The sequence below is a fragment of the Euprymna scolopes genome, chromosome 43 (genome assembly GCF_053919585.1).
Source record: "Euprymna scolopes isolate OS-2025 chromosome 43, ASM5391958v1, whole genome shotgun sequence".
Taxonomy (NCBI): Eukaryota; Metazoa; Mollusca; class Cephalopoda; order Sepiida; family Sepiolidae; genus Euprymna; species Euprymna scolopes.
The window spans coordinates 50,057,512-50,076,938 of record NC_136524.1 but is presented as its reverse complement, the minus strand read 5'-3'; the positions used below and the strand labels follow the sequence as shown (position 1 = coordinate 50,076,938).

The window sequence follows — 19,427 nt, the reverse complement described above, 5'->3', positions numbered from 1 at the left end:
TCTTTTTAAAACTATATCTACTTCAGTATTTTCTTTAATTTTCTATTTTTTGAGAGATTACTGAGACTCTGAAGATATGATCCTCTCATGTCAGATATTTTTTGTTCTAAAGTAATACTCAACACTAGTTTTTTTTTTTTAACCGAATAAACGCTTTAAAAAAAGTTGACTCACTAAAAACTCACAAAGCTAGGTAGAAAACAAACACTTAGAAAAATCAATTTTATTTTTTTACAAACAAGTATAAATATTTTAAAGATATTATGAGGTGTGTATTCTATTTTAAAAAAAATATCTCCGTAACGGTCATAAAATGTGTTTTTAATTGACATTTATTCAATAATGGACCAGTTTTCCATGGACGAATCTTCCTAAATTCCACATATTCTTTTATTTTAATTCTTTAAACTTAATCTTAATTTAATTGTTTGATTATTGAAATTATGTGTGAATATTACAAAAATTACATTTTTTAAAATATCTAACACTTTAAATAGAACACTACTTTAAAGGGTAAAATAATCTATTATCAGTAATATTTTTTGGAATGCCAAATTAATTTTCTTAATATTCACACTTAATTTCAATAATCAAGTGATTAAATTAAGGTTAAGTTTTAAAAATTAAAATAAAAGAATACATGATATATTTTCTTCTTTTTTTTTTTTTTTTTTTAATAGGTCACTGTAACATATTTTTGTGTCAATTTAAATTATTCATAATATTAAGATGTTTGTGAATGATACCGTTTTTAATTTAACTAATATCTCGCTTTTAAGCTTTTTTTTTTTTTTTTTTAATTATATTTTTAAGTAAAGATTTTATTTTATACGTAAATATAATAAAAGAAAAATAAATGATTAATTTTCTCTGAAACTAGGGAACACTTTTGTTTTAGCTAAACCAATGGCAAAATTTTGAGGACACATTAAAGTCACATTCTATCACTGGTGCCCGGGGGGATAAAAAAAAATAAAAAAAATTTACTAGGTAGGAAAACTATTCAATTATGAAATAAATATTAATTGAAAATAGATTTTATGACTGCTCTGGAAGGAGATATAGTTTTAAAAACGAAGTACCCACCACGCACACACAAAATATTTAATTTTTTTTAATCTAATAATTGAAAAAATACAAAAACGTTTCTTAGAAGAACACTTAATACATAAAAAGTTATAAAGTTTTATTTAAATCTACTTTTTAGATGGCTATCTGTGATTAAAACACTTAGAAAAGTTGATTTTATCTACTTTTAAACAACAGTATTTAAAAATATTTTTTTAAATATTGGAGTCTCTACAAAATCTATTTTCAATCAATATTTATTCCATAATTACCCCCGTTTTCCTATGAAGAAAAAATACCCCTTTTTCTGGTGCTCTTTTTTCCTAAATTATCTGCCACTATTTTGGGTACAAAAATTTAATATTTTCCTAAAATAATTAAAAACTGATAGTTTTTCGATAAATATTAGCTATTCAAATTATTGCGTTTTTTAACTACTTTTTACATTTATCCTTTAAAGTAGGCTATTAATACTGTAAAAAATTGAAATATTAAAGTGAAAAAAAAAAAAAAAAAAAAAAAAATGATTGGAAGAAAAGTTTTCAAAATGTAAAAATTAAGAAAAGCATTTTAAAAACAGCACTAAAAAATTAAATTTTCACAAATGAACAAATAAAAACAACCAAATTGATTTTTTTTGTCCAGAATTCTCCCTATATTAAAAAACAAAAAAATCTGCATAATTTAAATACTCGCGATGAAATGAAAAATATATTCCAAAAATCATAAATTGATCAATTAATTTTATTTTTATAAACAAAACCATTTTTAACTGATTGAGAATTTGTAGGTATCACAAAATACATAGGTTCTTCTTCATTATTAGAGCAGATGTGAACAATTAAATTTCAAATAAAACCAATGGTCTCTACTAAATTGTCATGTTGCAGTAATGAAAATATCCAAAAATTACAAAAAACAAGGTAGAAAATTAATAATTAATAAAAACAGTTTTTGAAGAGAATTAGCGAAAATTTATATTTTGTTAAATTAGCCAAAAATTTTAAGTTTTCAGAAAATATTTACCTCCCTTTTGTTACGATTAGAACTCTCTGGTTTCTTTTTTTGCTTTTGGACTTTTTACTAATTGTCTTTGAAAACAATTTTATTAATAATTTTATACCATATGATTTTTCATAATTTTTGGATATGTTCATTAATGTGACATGACAATTCAGTAGATACCATCAGTTTCACCTAGAATTCAATATTTCAGTTTTTCAAATTTCGCTATACTAATGAAGAAGGACCCATAAATTTAAATATGAATTATTGGCGAGTTATCTCCCTTTGCTTATTTAGATTTATTTTTAAACTAGACTACCCATGACCCATTGGTATTAGCTATGGAATTCATGTATGAGCGTGACACTTATGATGTAAAGAAAATAGTTTTTTTTTGACATAACAGAAACATTTCTATGAAAATATATTAAAATGAAAAATCACAGACGGATCACTCAAATATAAAAAAAAAAAATCCTCATTATTCGTGTAAAGTTACCTATTTTTCCGAATAATCACTCAAAAATCGAAAATTAAACATGATTTTCCTACGAATTGAACACCGAGAAAGTCATTTAGCAGCAAAAACGCACATGAACCTACCGATGAGAAATATAAGAATGAAAAACCCATATTGGAATCCTTCAACCAAGTTATAGAAACTTAAAATCTAAAAAAAAAAATAATTAATAAAACCTGAAGCAAAAAATAAAACCTAAATAAATAAAATAAAACTAATATTGAAACAGATTAGCAAATGTGTCAACAAATTCACCGTTCTCACAACTATTTTGTATCTAGAAATGTAAACAAAAAATAAAAAAGGAAAAGGGACGGATAGAGAGTAGTAGTAGAAGTCTTGGCTTTACTACAATTGTGCTTATGTTTGTCAACGGGTTAAAGTTGTTTAGTTGTAAGAAAATAGCGACAGTATAGTTGTAATAAAGAATAATTGCAAAACACCTCCACTCTTCCCATGTTAAATAATAATTTCGAAATAATAACGTTAATATTTCAGTGCGCAGGTCAAAATCTGCAAAAGAAGCGATTTGTGTTTATTTGTTTATGTTGTTATGGGTTAATGTTTATGCGTGCATGCGCAACCGGATGTCGTAAACCGGAAAGTGGGTTACATCACTCGTTACCAGGTCATTTGAGTTTTATAATTATATAGATGACAGACGAGATAATCACTCCTCGGATACTTATAAAATTTAAAAATAAAACTGCTTGATTTTTGGAATATGATATTTTAGTTTCATCATGTAACATAGTCATAGACACATATTACAACAGTAACATCTCACTATGCAAGTGACCAAGCTGTTCAATTGCTGCTTCAAACCACTCAGTAACCTCATTTGCACACTGTTCTGCAAGAGAAAAGACACTACTCTATGGAGCATCTTTGATGTGATCCCTGATTGCTTCCCAGTCAGTTTTCTTGAAGTACCTTGTTGTTTTGAGTAATGGCTCTTAAACTTTGGATCGAGAGTTCAGGATACCATCTATCAGTATCACATAACATTACCGAGTGGGCAATCCTCGAGAACTGTGGTCAGAAATAGATCTAGAAGTGAGGCTTGCTGATCTTGTTGATGTGGAGACAGTTCGGGAGCGTGACTGTGATAGGAAATGGGATATAGAAAAATTATATGTGATACTATCAACTGTGCTGTGTGACTGGTGAAGTTGTTGTACGAGGTGACGTCACAGTGGCAGCATGACAGGACTTTTAAGCATGTATCGGTGCAGGACTTGTTAGTTCTCTGAACTTTTAACAAATTTACCGTGGCACAAGTTGCAAGTACAGCAGCTGGACTTGGTCATTTCTTTTTTTGCAGGGTGCAGAACTCAAATTTACATATGTTAAGGCCTAAAACTGCACCGTTTGTTCATTTTCACCAGGATTTGACATCCCCTGAGGACTTTTGGGGGCTAAACGGGGGGGGGGGGGGGGGGCGTGGTTTGAACTTAGTCAAATATTAAAATGTAACGGCCATGTTACATGAAGATTATTTGGTTTGGTTGTTTTGTTTTACGATTTATTTAATACCGAATCCAGTTATTTTGGAAATAATATTCATGTTGCATCCAGTTATTTTGTAGACAGTTTTTATTCTTCAAGCCCTTTGTATATTCAATTGCTAGTTTGTTTTTGTTTTTTTTTATAGTGGATTTTATCGTTTTTGTTCCCTGCACTATGGAACATGTAGGAGTTTTGCAATTAGAAAGGGAAAAGGGTTACAGCATTAATGTTTGATACATGTTAAGTTAAGAAACCAGTAAGGAAGTGGAGAAAGGGGAAATGGGAAGAAAGAAAAGAGGGGAAAAGGGGGGTAGGGGTTGCAGGACATAATTAGTTTTGCAAAAGGAAGTACAAAAACAAAAAGCATCAATGTTAAGTGCATTTCAATATCTTTAGACAGCCTGATCTGGTAGCACCAGTGACTCATTAGGTCTTACTGTCTGATAAATAGTACATCAAATAATGTATGAAATTAGATAATATATAATAGTAATGCTTACTGCAAAATTGCTCTGAAGAAAGAATAAAATTAATCAACTTCTTTTACAAGAATTGTTAGAACCCTCTTAAAAATTGCTGCAAAATTTGCTAAAATTCAATCGTTTTTGACTATGTATGAACTAACATAAATGAGTTGTGCAATAGCAAGTCAATAACTTATTGCCAAACGTGCAATGTAATTGTGTGAATTGCTTTGCTCCTTATAATAATAATGTATAAATTTTATTTTGAATGAATAATCTTTTGATTTCTAAAATACAGCAGAATCCTGGGTTATGGCAATTAATCATTCCAGGGTTGGGATTGTAGTGTTTGGTTTGGTTGTTTTATAGTGTATTTTATCGTTATTTGTTCCCTGCCCTGCAGAACATGAAGGAGTTTTGCAATGGGAGAGGAAAAAGGTTACAGTATTAATGTTTGCTACATTTTAAGTTAGGAAACCAGTCAGGAAGTGGGGAGGGGGGATAGAAAGAGACACGAAAAAGGGGGATCAGGTGGGTTGTTTTTGGTTTTGGTTTTGCAGAACATAAGTTTTGCAAAAGGAAGTAGAAAAACAAAAAGCATCAATGTTAGATGCATTTCATCTCAGGAAGCCAATACCTTCAGACAGCTTAATTTGGTAGCGCCATGAAGATTATTTGGAACTATTAGAAAGGATGTACACCATTAGTCACTGGATACATACATCATACAAATTTTCCTTTATTTTTCTTTTTTAATTTAGGGTGAATTCTGGACAAGATTCAATTTTTCGAATCCAATAAGAATCTTTTTATTTAAACATATTGATTTAAAAAAAAATAATAATCCAATAAATTCCTTAATGAATAACATACATTTTTAACAAAAAAACCTTAGGAACTGTTGTCCTGACTCTGATGGTGAGAAATTAAAATTCCAAATTTGTAGGATAGATGAAAACTGTCTTCATAGTAACATCTATAATATAAATCCCACCTGTCTGTTTAAAGGTATGTATGTATGCATGTTTGTATGTATATCTGCCTAAAAATTTCGACAGAGGCGACGGATTTCCACGACATTGGTATTGTTTTGAAGCTCGATCCTTCAGGCATCAAATATCGAAAAATTGGCTAAAAACATTAATTCCTTCACTCTCAACTGGGCACTTTTCTATAGGGAGGCGGGGGGTGGGGGTCGCCTTTTTTTTTAATGACATTTTCGAAAGTCATCCCCTCTTTTCGATCGACTAGCCTTAATTAAAATCTTCACCACTTCCGGTTTGGCGATGGATGCAACAGCAAAGATGTCACTTTTTTTTCATGTTTCTTTCCTCCTACGCGGTACGGGTTCGAACCTGCCTTCCTACAACCACTTTTTTTTTGCTCAACACATCTCCAAACACCCGGGCACCCAGGCTATATATGCAGAGAAATACAGTTTTCAATACGTTCATCGTTGGTTTGTAATGTAAAAGTTTGAAATAGCCTCTTCTTGGTATGTCAGGAACAAGTTTGAAATAGTATTCTTGCCAGTTTGTCACACTTAAGTTTGAAATAATATTTTTGCCAATCATGCAGGTTTCATTTTTAAAACAGCATTCTTGTCAATCTGTAAGGCTTAACTTTCAAATAACATTCTTGATGGTCTGTCAAGCTTAAGTTAGTAATATCATTCTTGTTACTAAACAGAATAAACATATGCTAATCACAATTACTTTTTGTTTTAAAATACATGAACGTATTTCTTTTATCAGGTGTTGTTAATAGCATTGATATTTTTTATTTTCTCCTGTAGACTTCTCCAAGAGTATTGTGCATTTATGAATGAAGTTCTTGGCTTACTGAAATGTACAAGCACACTTGAAAAATGCTGCAGGTTACATCGGCCAAAAAAAAGTGGTAAAAATGAAATTGTGAATGCTAAAAATGCTAATAAGAGTCCAAAGAAACACATTAAATAATAATGATTCCTCGTCTCCAAGAAAATTCATTAAAAATAAGAAAATGAAAAAAATGTGATTTCAATTTGAAATATTCTCAATTATGATTAGTGATGGTAGGATTACAATTTTTTTTTTTTTCTGATTCCAATACAATTACCGATTCTGATGTAAATTCCTGATTCCGATGCAATTACTGATTCCAAATCATTTTAAAGCTATTTGCTTTCTTTTTTAATTTTGAAAAATTTTCAGATTACCACAAAAATCCATGTTATATGAGTATACAGTGTAACCTACATCTAATAGACATTTTCTCAACAATCCCTACAGCTCTCTTATATCCGGGTTACACTGTACATGAACACAGGCTCTAATTTATATATATATATATATATATATATATATATATATATATTATAGATATTTATATCTTATATCCTTTTTCTTACATTCAAGTCTTTTATATCCGGGTAACAAACACTCTATATGCATTTATATATTAATCTACATATTTTATTTTTATTGTTAGGTTAAAATCAATAAATATTTACCATTTTATAATTAGCAATGGGAAATTCAATTTTAAACAAACAAAAAAAAAATCCATCTAATATGGGTATATATTATAACAAGTGTAAATAATGCATTTATGATGTGATCTTTTTTAGTTTTATTGCTAAAAATCAATAAATCTTTACCATTTTATCATTAGCATGAGGAAATTAAGTTTAAAACAAACAAAAAACACATATAAGAGAATCATTTTTTGGTATCGGAAAATAGACACAAAATTTTCTGATTTTGATGCTGCAAAATGTTCAGATTTTTCAGACTTCTGATTCCAATTACTCGTTTCAACATCAGTCTATATATATATATAATCCAATGCAATTACCGATTGCGATGCAATTACTGATTCCAAATCCTGTTTAAACTAAATATTTAGCTATTTTTTTTTTTTAATTTTTTAAAATTTTCTGATTACAAAAAACAAAATCCATCTAATATGGGTATATATTATAACAAATGTAAATAATGCATTTATGGTGTGATCTATTTTAGTTTTATTGCTAAAAATCAATAAATATTTACCATTTTATCATTAGCATGAGGAAATTAAGTTTAAAACAAAAAACACATCTAAAAGAATCATTTTTTGGTATCGGAAAATAGACACAAAATCAACAAATATTTACCATTTTATAATTAGCACAAGCAATGGGAAATTCAGTTTTAAACAAACAAAAATGTTAACACATAGCAAAAGAATCGTTTCTAGCATCAGAAAATAGTCACAAACTTTTCTGATTCTGATACCCTGAAAAGTTCTGATTTTTTTGATGCCCAATTCCGATTAATCATCCAAACACTGATGAGGACAAGCAAAATCTCTTACTTTTTGATTTTTTCTTTGACTCCATCATTTTGAGCGTCACTTCTTTCCACCTTGGCAGGCTTTTTAATATTTTTGTACGAGAAAGTGCATTGACTTCATTTCCAATTGCAGGTCTAAGTTCATTGAAAAGAAAATGGCATCTTTCTATAACTGGGGCACATACTTCTTTGTATGATTGTCCTTGGTCTTGATGAGCCTGAAAATACATTGTTTTCAAAATCACTAAGTTATAAATATGCATAGGTGCATTATATATATATATATATATATATATATATATATATATATATACATATATATATACTTGTATGTAATATACTGAGGTCGTGTAATCCAGTAAATTTTCATATAAAGAAAAAAAAAAAAAAAAAAATTTTTTTTAAATGGCTAAGGGTTTATTTTGTGGAAACTTCTTATGACTTTGTTCTTACGAAAATTAGGTGATATATTAATATTTAAATGGGGTTTCCACGGAGGTTACCTCAAGGGTAAATGTTTCTCAGATGTTTCTTTTTCCGTTAAGGGAATTTTTCTTTCTTTTTCTTTTAACAATGTTCTATTGTCAAGAGTGTTTTTATTCATAAAATCTGAAGAAATGCTAGTTTTTTAAAATTTTCAAACGATATGTTTGAAATTGTCGACCGGGCATGGAAACAATTGTAACATAAAATAAAATACACTTTTTGTTGCTATCAACACCTTTTTTGAAGTCTTGATTTTGCTTACACAGTATATATATATATATATATATATATATATATTTCTTGATGATTTTTTTTAACAATAAATACGGTTAAATAGCGGCTTCGCCTCAAAGTTCATTTTTATTTACTTAGAAAGTCAGCCATAATTTATTTGGATGTATATAATATTTTTATTTTTTATCATTTTTAAAACAGTAATCTATGTACATGCATGTTCCAAGGTAACTACCTCTCGTCAGCGTAGCTTGACTGTTTCTAGGAATTGTATCTATCATTAAAAAAAATCAACAAGAAATCTAAATTTATAAACGATTAAAATAAACAGTAAAAATCATCTATGAGTTCATGGCATAACAGTTAAATGCGGCAAACTGTGATACACATAGTCCGGAGTTCGATTCCTAGAAACAGGCAAGCTACGCTGATGAGAGGTAGTTACCTTGAAAACGTGCATGTACGTAGATTACAGTTTTAAAAATAATAAATATATCATATTGCAACTGGCAAAAAAAAAAAATCTGAAATCATGATGAATTTTCCATTTGATTATTGCAAATCATATTGAAGCATGAGGGAAACAAACAAAGCTGAGAATGAAAGAGGAAAGAGAGAGAAAAAACGGGGAAAAAAGGAGAAAACAAGAGAAAAGGAAAAAAGAAAATAAAGAGAAAGAAAAAAGAAAATAAAGAGAAAAAAAACAGGAAGGAGACAAAAATAAAAAGAAGAGAAAAAGAGGAAGAGAAAGCCGGTTTTGTGTGGTTCAATAGCTGTATTTGTGAAGCCATTAAATTCTGTATTTGTGAAGCCATTAAATTCTGTATTTGTGAAGCCATTAAATCACACAGTGGAACAAACTATTTAATATACTACACGAAAATAATAGAAAAACATACAAAACAATGATTTTTAATCTATAAGATGTTTAAAATTTAAGGCTTAAAGCTTAAGGGGCCATAAGAAGAAATTGAAATTCAGGTAATCTTTCTTAACTGGTTCCTAATTACTATGAATCAAATTCAATATAAATCTAAAATATATGCGCATACAGGGTGATCCTCTAAAAAAACGGCCAACTGTAATTAGGCCCCGTTTCTTAGTGTTTTGTCCGAATGAATGAAATGAAACTTTGTTCATAACTAGTTTATTATATTCAACACATGACATCAAAACACTAGGGTCTTTGACCTTTTTTTCTTCGTTCTACAGCATATGTTCTAGATGGCCTCTATTTAGCTTTTTTTGGGGGGGGGGTCTGTATTATATCTGCTGAAAATGCTTCAAAGAAACTGAAATTTGTGGAATGCTAGTCTCAATTTTTTTCTATGAATATTATGACATGTGTTCTTCTGAATAATCTGATCTAGTCTCTGCTTCCTTTGTTCCAGCTCATTTGGCTTGTTGGTCTATTGGTCTCCATCAATTCACTGTTTTGATATCTAATTGGTACCACAAATTATTTTTATTAGTACCATTCCTAACATACCACAGCAACTTGTTTCAGGTTCTCAGTAAAGAAATACCAATGTTTATTGAAATGAGTTGAAGTTTTACCACTCTCTATCCTTGATCTAAGTGTTGTGATACACTTTTTTCCAATCACTATATCCATCTCAGATTATCCATTCTTTTCATGAATCCTCATGAGTATCTCTCTCTCTGTCTGTATGCCTTCTGTATCTCCAATAATCTTCCAATCTTTCATTATTCAAAAAGATCATAAAAATGAATAATTACCTTGATTAGTGACCATCTTGCTTGACTGACCACTTTTAAAATTTCCATCAAAGCACGTGGCATAACAATTTTACTTGGATTGTCCCCGTGAAGCTGGTCTATAAGACTCAGGGCAACATGCCCCAAGTCATGGTGTTTCAAGAGCACAGATAAAAATAAACTGTAAAAAAAAAAAAAAAAAAAAATCAATATAATAAACAAAATGAGAATAAAAATCTAAATTATTATGGGAGACATTTTTTTTTTAATATTAAGTGCTTGCTTTTATTGAAATAATATGAGATATGAAAATTCAAAATGAAATAACAGGACAACTTATTAATACTAGTAGAACCCATGTTTTGAATTTTTTTTTCTCTTTCAATTTTTGAATTTTTTTAATCATATCCAAACACATTTTATTTCCTTTTGGTGGATTGATTGTTGCTATTTCTTCTGATGAGTGAAGAACAAAATAGATTCACCGATTGATATAATAATTAAGTGATTGATTTTGTGCTACAAAACAGATATTGTCAAGAATTTTAAGTGTCAACTGATAAAGGAATAAATTGTAAGATGGTCAACATCATGAACTTTGGAATGTAGACTTTTGTTATTCACTATTATATATATATATATATATATTATATATATATATATATATATATATATATAATGAATACTTGGTTATAATCAGTTAATATACTTCCTAACTTCCTGCATAGCTGCTACCCGAAACGGTGACAAAGCAAATCAGTTTCTTTCACTTTTATTGTTCTTCAGTATTTCTATTGTGAAGCGATTTATTGAAATAAAATATAAGAAAAGGACATTATTGAAAAAATATACAATAAAAATCCACAAAATTATAAAAAGATAAAAATAACACAATTAGTCTTTATGTGTACTTTTAATAACAAAATCAAAAAATGTAAAAGTTTTGATTTTATTTGCAATTTTATAAGAAATATGTTTATAAAATTATAAAAATAAAAGTTCGTTTTTTTTATTTGAATTTATATATGTTTATGAAAGTATAAAAATAAAAGTTATTGAAATTAAAATAACAAAATTTCAAACATCCTAAAAAAAAAAAAAAAAAAAAAAGTATCCAATACATAATATTCCCAAAATAGTTTTAAAAGATTTGAAAAAGTGTTTTCAATAATTAAAAAAAAAAAAAATAAATAAATAAAAAGAAACTAATTTCAATAATTCTTAATTAAAATCCGATCGAAAAAAAACTTTTCAATTATTATGAAATAAAAAGAAAAATTGGGAAACTAATAAGAAAAAAAAAAAAAAAGAATACATACACAGGGGAGATACAGGCATGAGAGAAAAAAAATGAAGGAACTGATTTGCCTTGTAACTGCTTCTGGTAGTGCTACACCAGAAGTTATGAAGTACGTGAGCTGACTATAACTGATACCTCTTAAAAAATGTTATCGAACTTACCGACTGACTTCTTCTACAGGATGATCTGGAGGGAAATCAAACCGTACATTATTGTGTTGTTGTTTGGAATATTGGTCGATGATTGCAAGAAATGCCTTGACTGTAGGCTCTTGAAGCCGACCCTCAGAAAGTGCCTGAAGAAATGGTCTTGCGGCATCAGCCTGGGATGCTTGTCTACCAAATAATCTTTCTTTATCTGGTTGAAATGGAGTATTGTCTTCAGTTGTTGGTGTGGTTCCTACACAAAGTAAAAGTAATTAAAAGTAAAAGTATAAAAATTTTAGCAGTAAATAAACTGGGTTCATTTCAGAAAAAGGTACTTGTACAGTATAATCAAGACATTAAAAAATGAAAATATTGAGAAAAGGTTATATTGTACGGATTTGTTTTGGATTGAATATTTAAAAAAAAAATTTCATTTAATTTGATAGAATAGTTTTTTTTTACAGCAGAAAAACACGTTTTTACAAAAGCGTGTTGAAGGTAGACATCTTTAAATTTTTTGAACACACCACGGGGAGATAACTCAGTTTAAAGCGCCAACACTTCCTTCCCATCTTTAATACTACCTTTTCTTCTTAAAAGTCAAAATATGACTACCTTTTGCTCAGAATCATAACAATTTGTTTTTTTTTTACAACTAAAAAAAAACAAAAAAAACAAACTACTTGATGAAATTAAGTGAAATTTTTTTTTCCGAGAACATCATTCTATAACAGATACATACAATATAAGCTTCTTTTTTTTTTTTTTTCAATATTTTCATTTTTTAATGTCTTGATTAAACTGTACAAGTACCCAGGAAAATAGCCAAGAGTTTTTTCAATAAATATTTTATCATCCATTTTTAGTGAAGTTTAAAAGATCGATAACTCTTAATTACTAGTTGAAATGTTTGTTGATGCATTTATTTTAAATACATCTTAAGATAAACATTTCTTTTTTATAAGAATGTCTTAAGCTAAACATTTATTTAAAATAGAAATGCCTTAAGCTAATCATCTTTTAAATATGAATTTTCTTATGTTAAACATTTTTGGTCCCTCGACCAAAGGAGGGTGGACCCTTGTCCATTCGTTTGTCTACACTGTTCTCAATAACTATGCCTTGGAAATTTTTGAAATTTTGCACAAACATTAAACATGATATGAGTAAAAATGTAACAATGGATTTTCTGGGAAAACTCCAGTTGCCCCACTAGAGGTGCCTTTCAGGTTAAAATGGCTAAAATTGACACTTTTGTGCTTATTAAAAAAAAAATTGATGCCTTGGATTTTTATAAAACTGAAAAGTTGTAACTAACTGATTTCTATATTATTTTGTTTGTCTATACTTTGCGATAACTCTTGGGTGTGCCCCAGAGGTTCTATTAGAGCTAATAAAAACACTCCATTTTTGGGACTATTTTACCATATTTGTCCAAAATTTTCTGTGTATGTCTATTTAGCAGTTTTGCATGGTGTTGAACTCAAATTTAAATATGTTAAGGCCTTGGGGACATTTGGGGCTAAATGTGTGTGTGGGGGGGTAATGATGGACTTTGCCATTTCTTTTTTTGCATGGTGCAAAACTCAACTTTACATATGCTAAGGCCTAAAATTGCACCATTTGTTCATTTTCACCAGGATTTGATGTATCCTGGGGAAACTTTTGGAGGGGGGGGGGCATTTTTTTTTTTAGGCCTCGTTCACGGAGACCATGCATGCTTTACTTGTTAAAATAGAAATATCTTAAGCTAAACATTTATTTAAATAGAAATATCTTAAGCTAAACATTTATTTAAATATGAAATATCTTAAACTAAACATTTATTTAAATATGAAATATCTTAAACTAAACATTTATTTAAATAGAAATATCTTAAGCTAAACATTCATTTAAATATGAAATATCTTAAACTAAACATTTATTTAAATATGAAATATCTTAAACTAAACATTTATTTAAATATGAAATATCTTAAGCTAAACATTTATTTAAATAGAAATATCTTAAGCTAAACATTCATTTGAATAGAAATATCTTAAGCTAAACATTTATTTAAATAGAAATATCTTAAGCTAAACATTCATTTGAATAGAAATATCTTAAACTAAACATTTATTTAAATATGAAATATCTTAAGCTAAACATTTATTTAAATAGAAATATCTTAAGCTAAACATTCATTTAAATATGTTTGTTTGTTTGTTCTGTTTTACGGCATATCAACCACTTTGGGGTCATTTAATGCCGAAAGGTTCGTTATGTTGTGTTAAATATTGGTTTGTTCTTCTTAAGGTTTTTCTTTTTTTTTTGGGGGGGGGGGGTCTTTCCTTATATTTTTGAGTATATTTTAGTTTCTTTCAGAAAATTGATAATTTTTTGGGGATCAATCTTGTTTAATATTGTTTTCAGATTTTTTTCTTGGTAATACTTTGTTCGGATTTGTTCAAGGTCAATGCAGTTTGTCAGTATATGGTGTATTGTGTAGGGTTCTTGACACGTTATACAGTTTGGTGTCTCCTCCCCTTTTAGTAGATGTGAGTGGGTGATGTGAGTGTGACCTATTCGCAGTCTGGTCATTACTACCTCTTCCTTTCTTGTTAACTTTTTGGTGTTTCTCGTTCCAATATTTGGTGTTATTTGGAATAGTTTGTTTTTGGTGCATGAGCTCCAGTTTTCTTGCCATTTTCTCTTCAAAAATGTGTTTATTTTAGTCTTTAGGTCTGTATAGGGGATTTTTCCACTTATGTGGTTTTGTTGCAGAGTTTCCTTTGCTGCCTTATCTGCTTGTTCATTCATGTATATGCCGATATGGCTTGGTATCCAGCAAAAGATAATGTTTTTTTTCATGGTTATGGCATCTATTTTGTTTAGCAATTTTGTAATAAGTGGGTTTGTCATTTTTTTTTCTTTTAGAGATATGAGTATTGAAAGTGAGTCAGTAAATATGATATATTTTTGATGGTCATCATTGGTTATTATATTCAGTGCCGAATCTATGGCTGTTGCTTCTGCGCTGAAAATAGAAGATTCGTTTGGGAGCCTTTTCTTTAGTTTTATTTTTTTGTGGATGGCTGCGCATCCTACTTTATCTCCATCTTTTGATCCGTCAGTGTAAATTTGTGTATATTCTTTGTATGTATTCTGGATGATAAGTAGTTCTTCATGGAAGGTTGATGGGTGGGTTTTCGTTTTGGGATATTTATTTAATTTTAATATTATGTGTGGTTGTTTGATCATCCAGGGTGGAGTTTTTGATTTGTTATATTTATGTATTTTTGTAATGTCCATTTGGGCTTCTGTGAGAAGGTTTTTTATCCGGAGGCTGTAGGGCTTGATGATATTTTCTTTCTTGTTGAAGAGATGTGTGTATTGTGGGTGGAGGGTACATTGGTATGCAGGATTTGTTGGACACGATACCAGCTTTAGGTAATATTGTAGCGCTAACTTCTGTCGTCTTAGAATCAGTGGAGGCTCGTGGGCCTCTATATAGAGGCTTTCTACTGGAGAGGTTCTAAATGCTCCCAAGGCTAATCTTAATCCTTGATGATGGATTGTATTTAGTTCTTTTATGTAGGACTTCCTTGCTGCTCCATAGATGAAGCATCCATAGTCCATTTTAGATCTGATTAGAGTTTGGTATAATTTCAATAATGTGACTTTGTCTGCACCCCAATCGGTGTGTGCTAGGACTTTGATCAATTGCATTGTCTTTTGGCATTTTGCTTTTAAATATTTTATATGCGGTATAAAGTTCAATTTTTTATCGAATATAATACCTAAATATTTATGTTGGTCGGTGAGTGGGATGTTCTTGTTATCCAGTTTCAGGTTGGGGTCGTGGTGGAATTTTCGTAATTTGCAAAAGTGGATGCATTTAGTTTTTTCCTCTGAGAATGTAAATCCATTTTCTATGGCCCATTTGTTTATTTTATTCAGACAGAGTTGTAGTTTGCGTTCGGCTGTTTGTATATATTTAGATTGGTAGTATATAAGTAGGTCGTCCACGTATAGGGCGTTTTCAATTCCTGGGTCTATGTTTTTTATGATATTGTTTATTTTAATGTTGAAGAGGGTGACAGACAGGATACTGCCTTGGGGGACCCCCATTTCTTGATCTTTTTGGACTGAATAAGTGTTGTCCATCCGTACTTGGAAGTTTCTATTTGTTAAGAAATTTCTGATAATTTCTGGCATTCTACCCCTAAGTCCTAGTTCATACAGGTCTTTTTGGATTCCGTATTTCCAAGCGGTGTCATACGCCTTTTGCATGTCAAAAAAAATTGCTATTAGATGTTCTTTTTTTGCAAATGCTTCTCTTATGCGTGTTTCCAGTTTTATTAAGTGATCGGTGGGGCTTCTATTTTTCCTGAAACCCGACTGGCTTTCTGTAATTAGATTTTTGCTTTCCAAGTACCAATTTAACCTTTCGTTAATCATTCTCTCAAAAGTTTTGCACAAACAACTAGTTAGTGCAATGGGTCGGTAGTTTGTTGGGTTTGTATGGTCTTTTTTTGGTTTGGGTATTGGGATTACTGTTGCCTGCTTCCAGTTTTTTGGAATGTTGTTAGTTATCCATATCTCATTGTAAATTTGTAATAAGTAGTCCAGTGATGGTTTTGGTAGTTTTTTGAGGAATTGATAATGGATCTCGTCGGGGCCGACTGCTGTATCGGGAGATTTGTTTATTGCCTCCTCTAGTTCTGCACTGTTGAATAATTGATTGTAGTTTTCTTCATTTTTTGATTTGAAGTTTATTTTTATTTTTTCTTCATTTTTCTTTATAGCTTGGAATTTTTTATTTTGGTTTTTTGATGATGAGTTCATTGAGAATTGTTCTGCTAATTTATTTGCGATATTTTGTTTGTCGGTAATCTTTGTGTTGTCGCATATAAGGTGTTTAATAGGGTTCTTTGTATTTTTTCCTGCTATTTTTCTGACCATCTCCCATACTTTTTTGGGTTTTGTGTTTTGATTAATTTTTGTTACATAGTCTTTCCACGAGTTCCGTTTTGATTCTTTGATAGTTTTCCGTGCTTTGGCTTTGCTGTTTTTATAGGTGTCCAAATTTTCTTTCGTTGGACTGTTTTTGAATTTCCTTAGGTTTGCACGTCTGGCTCTTATAGCTTCTTTGCATTCTTTATTGTACCAGGGTTTGTTATATTTTGTAGTAGTGGAACTTTTTGGTATGTTCTCCTCGGCTATTGTGAGTAGGGTGTTGCTGAAATATGTGATGTGTTCTAAGTCAGGATTCGCTTCAGGTATTAATCTGTATTGACATGTATTTTGGAAATTTTCCCAATTTGCCTTTTGTAAATTCCAGCGGGGTGTTTTGTCTTCTGGCTTGGGATTCTCGTTTTCTATTATGATTGGGAAGTGGTCACTTCCGCATGTATCCTTATGTGTTCTCCAGCTATAATCCATGTATATAGTTGGGTCACATAGTGTTATATCGATTGCTGATAGGGTTCCCGTTGGTGGGTGCATATATGTATTCTCTTTGTTGTTGAGTAGGCATAGATCATTTTGGTTAATTATTTTTTCTATGGTTTGGCCTCTTTTGTTGTTTTTTTTACTGCCCCACCATATATTGTGACTATTGAAGTCTCCCAACAGTAGAAAAGGTTTAGGTAGTTGTTTGATTATATTGTTTAATTCTGTTTCGTTTATTGTTTCATTTGGTGGTATATAGAGTGAGCATAGGGTTACTGTTTTGTGTAGTGTTGCAGTTATTGCAACAGCTTGCATATTTGTTTTTAAGTTCACTTTGCTGTGTGGAATGTTTTCGTTTATCAGTATTGATGATCCACCGGTGGCTTTGCATGATAATTTGTTTATGTGGTTGTATATTGAGTAGTGTTTTATGTTAATTTTGTCATTTTCTTTTAAGTGTGTTTCCTGTAGGCAAATTATTGCAGGACATAAGGATTTGATAAGTATTTGCATTTCTTCGATATTAATTTTTAATCCTCTTATGTTCCACTGTAGGATTTTGTTAGTCATGGTTTATATTTTCTTTTGGTTTTGGACTGTTGGTGTTTATGTCTACGTCCATAGTTTCGATGTTAGTTTGGGTGTTTCTTTTGGAAGTGGATGGTCTGTTTCTTGTTTCTGGTGAGAGGCTTTTTTTGGGTTTTGGTCTGGGACTTTTAGATTTACTTTGTCTTGACTGTCTTTTTTGGCTACCAGTTTCAACTAGTTCAAATTTATTTTCATTTTCAATTAATACTAATTCTGTTTTTTGTTTGTCATTTTGTTTTTGGGGGGTAGTTTTTTTGTTGTTCTGTTCTATTTCCATTTTTTCTGTTGTTGTGTGTTTATTTTTAACATCTGTTTTTGTCCTTGTTAGTGACTTGGATCTTTCACGTTTTGATAATTGAGGAGGTTTCATTTCTTTAGAGATTGATTCCTCAATATTGATGGAAGTTTTTCTGATTTCCTTTGTTTCGTTTTCTTTTATACTGGGTTGTTCGTTTCTGACTTTTATTTGGCTGTTAGAATTTATTTTCAGTTCTGATAAAAAAGATTTTAATTCTTCAAGTATGTTCTTTAGTTCTTTTGCTAGGTTTGCAATTTCTGGAGCAAGGTTTAGTTCATTGTAGTTGTACATTTTGTTTGCTTGTTGGGTTATTGTGGCATATGAGTTTTTGGTGCGATTTGTGACTTCTTTGCGGGCTTCTTGGAAGGTTATATTTTTTTGATATTTGATTGTTATTATTTCCTTCTCTTGCTTATATATTTTGCACTGTTTTGAGTGAGAGTGGTGCTCTTCTTGACAGTTTGTGCATTTGGTTTTATTTGGACAGTCTTCTTCATCGTGGTCTGGGTTTTTTTCACTGCAGTTTCCACATGTGAAGAATCTTAGACATTGGTCTTTATTATGTCCAAACTTTTGGCAGTTGTAGCATTGTAAAGGTTTTGGAATGTATTGTTCTATTTTCGTTCTTTCATAACCTATATTGATGGTCTCTGGTATTTGAGGATAATTGAATGTTAATATATAAGTGTTTGTATATATTACCTCTCCTTTTTTTTTAAATGTGATTCTTTTTACATCTGTGACCCCTTGGTTTTTTAGTTCTGTTTTGATTTCTTCTGTTGTGCAGACGGAGATTTCCTGGTTTTTTATGACTCCTTTGGAGTAGTTTAGTGTTTGGTGTGGATAAGCTTTGATGTTTGTTTCATGCAATTTTTGTAGTTGAAGTAGAGTTTTGGCCTGTTTTTTATTTTGTACTTCTACCAATATGGTACCATTCCTTAATTTTTTGACATTTTTAGGTGTTATTTTGCTTGATATTACCTTTTGGATAATGAAGGGTGACATTTTAGTTAACGGTATATTAGACGTTGCTTCTAGCACGATGAATCTTGGAAAGTTTGTATCTTCATTGTCGCTGTCAGAGTCTATTTCTGTGTGTGGTCTCTTGGATTTTTTGGCATTCATAATAATTTTTTAAAAATTCATCAGCCATGCTCCCCACCCTCCTCGGAGCCCCTTATGGGGAAGAACTATGAGGGGGTAAATCCCATTCGCCTCGGTTCTCCAGGGCTACATAGCTGGTATACTCAAACATGGGGAGGTTTCCAAGCATTCACAATATATGGTTATGCCCACCCAAGTATGGGATTTCCCTGTATTTTTATTATTCCTGATGGTTA

The 19,427-nt window shown here is 30.4% G+C and overlaps 1 protein-coding gene across 5 annotated transcripts in view; it reads right to left on the bottom strand.

The window, feature by feature from the left end:
• The window catches only part of LOC145268339 (E3 ubiquitin-protein ligase HERC2-like), a 500,726-nt gene that overhangs the window by 292,746 nt on the left and 188,553 nt on the right, over nucleotides 1-19,427 (bottom strand). For all 5 annotated transcript variants that reach the window (XM_080123842.1, XM_080123845.1, XM_080123844.1 and 2 more), the window contains 3 exons: nucleotides 11,784-12,021; nucleotides 10,344-10,503; nucleotides 7,906-8,101 (listed from right to left, as the gene is read on the bottom strand). In XM_080123842.1, coding sequence (XP_079979968.1) covers nucleotides 7,906-8,101; nucleotides 10,344-10,503; nucleotides 11,784-12,021 — 594 coding nt within the window. The remainder of the gene's footprint in view (nucleotides 1-7,905; nucleotides 8,102-10,343; nucleotides 10,504-11,783; nucleotides 12,022-19,427) is intronic.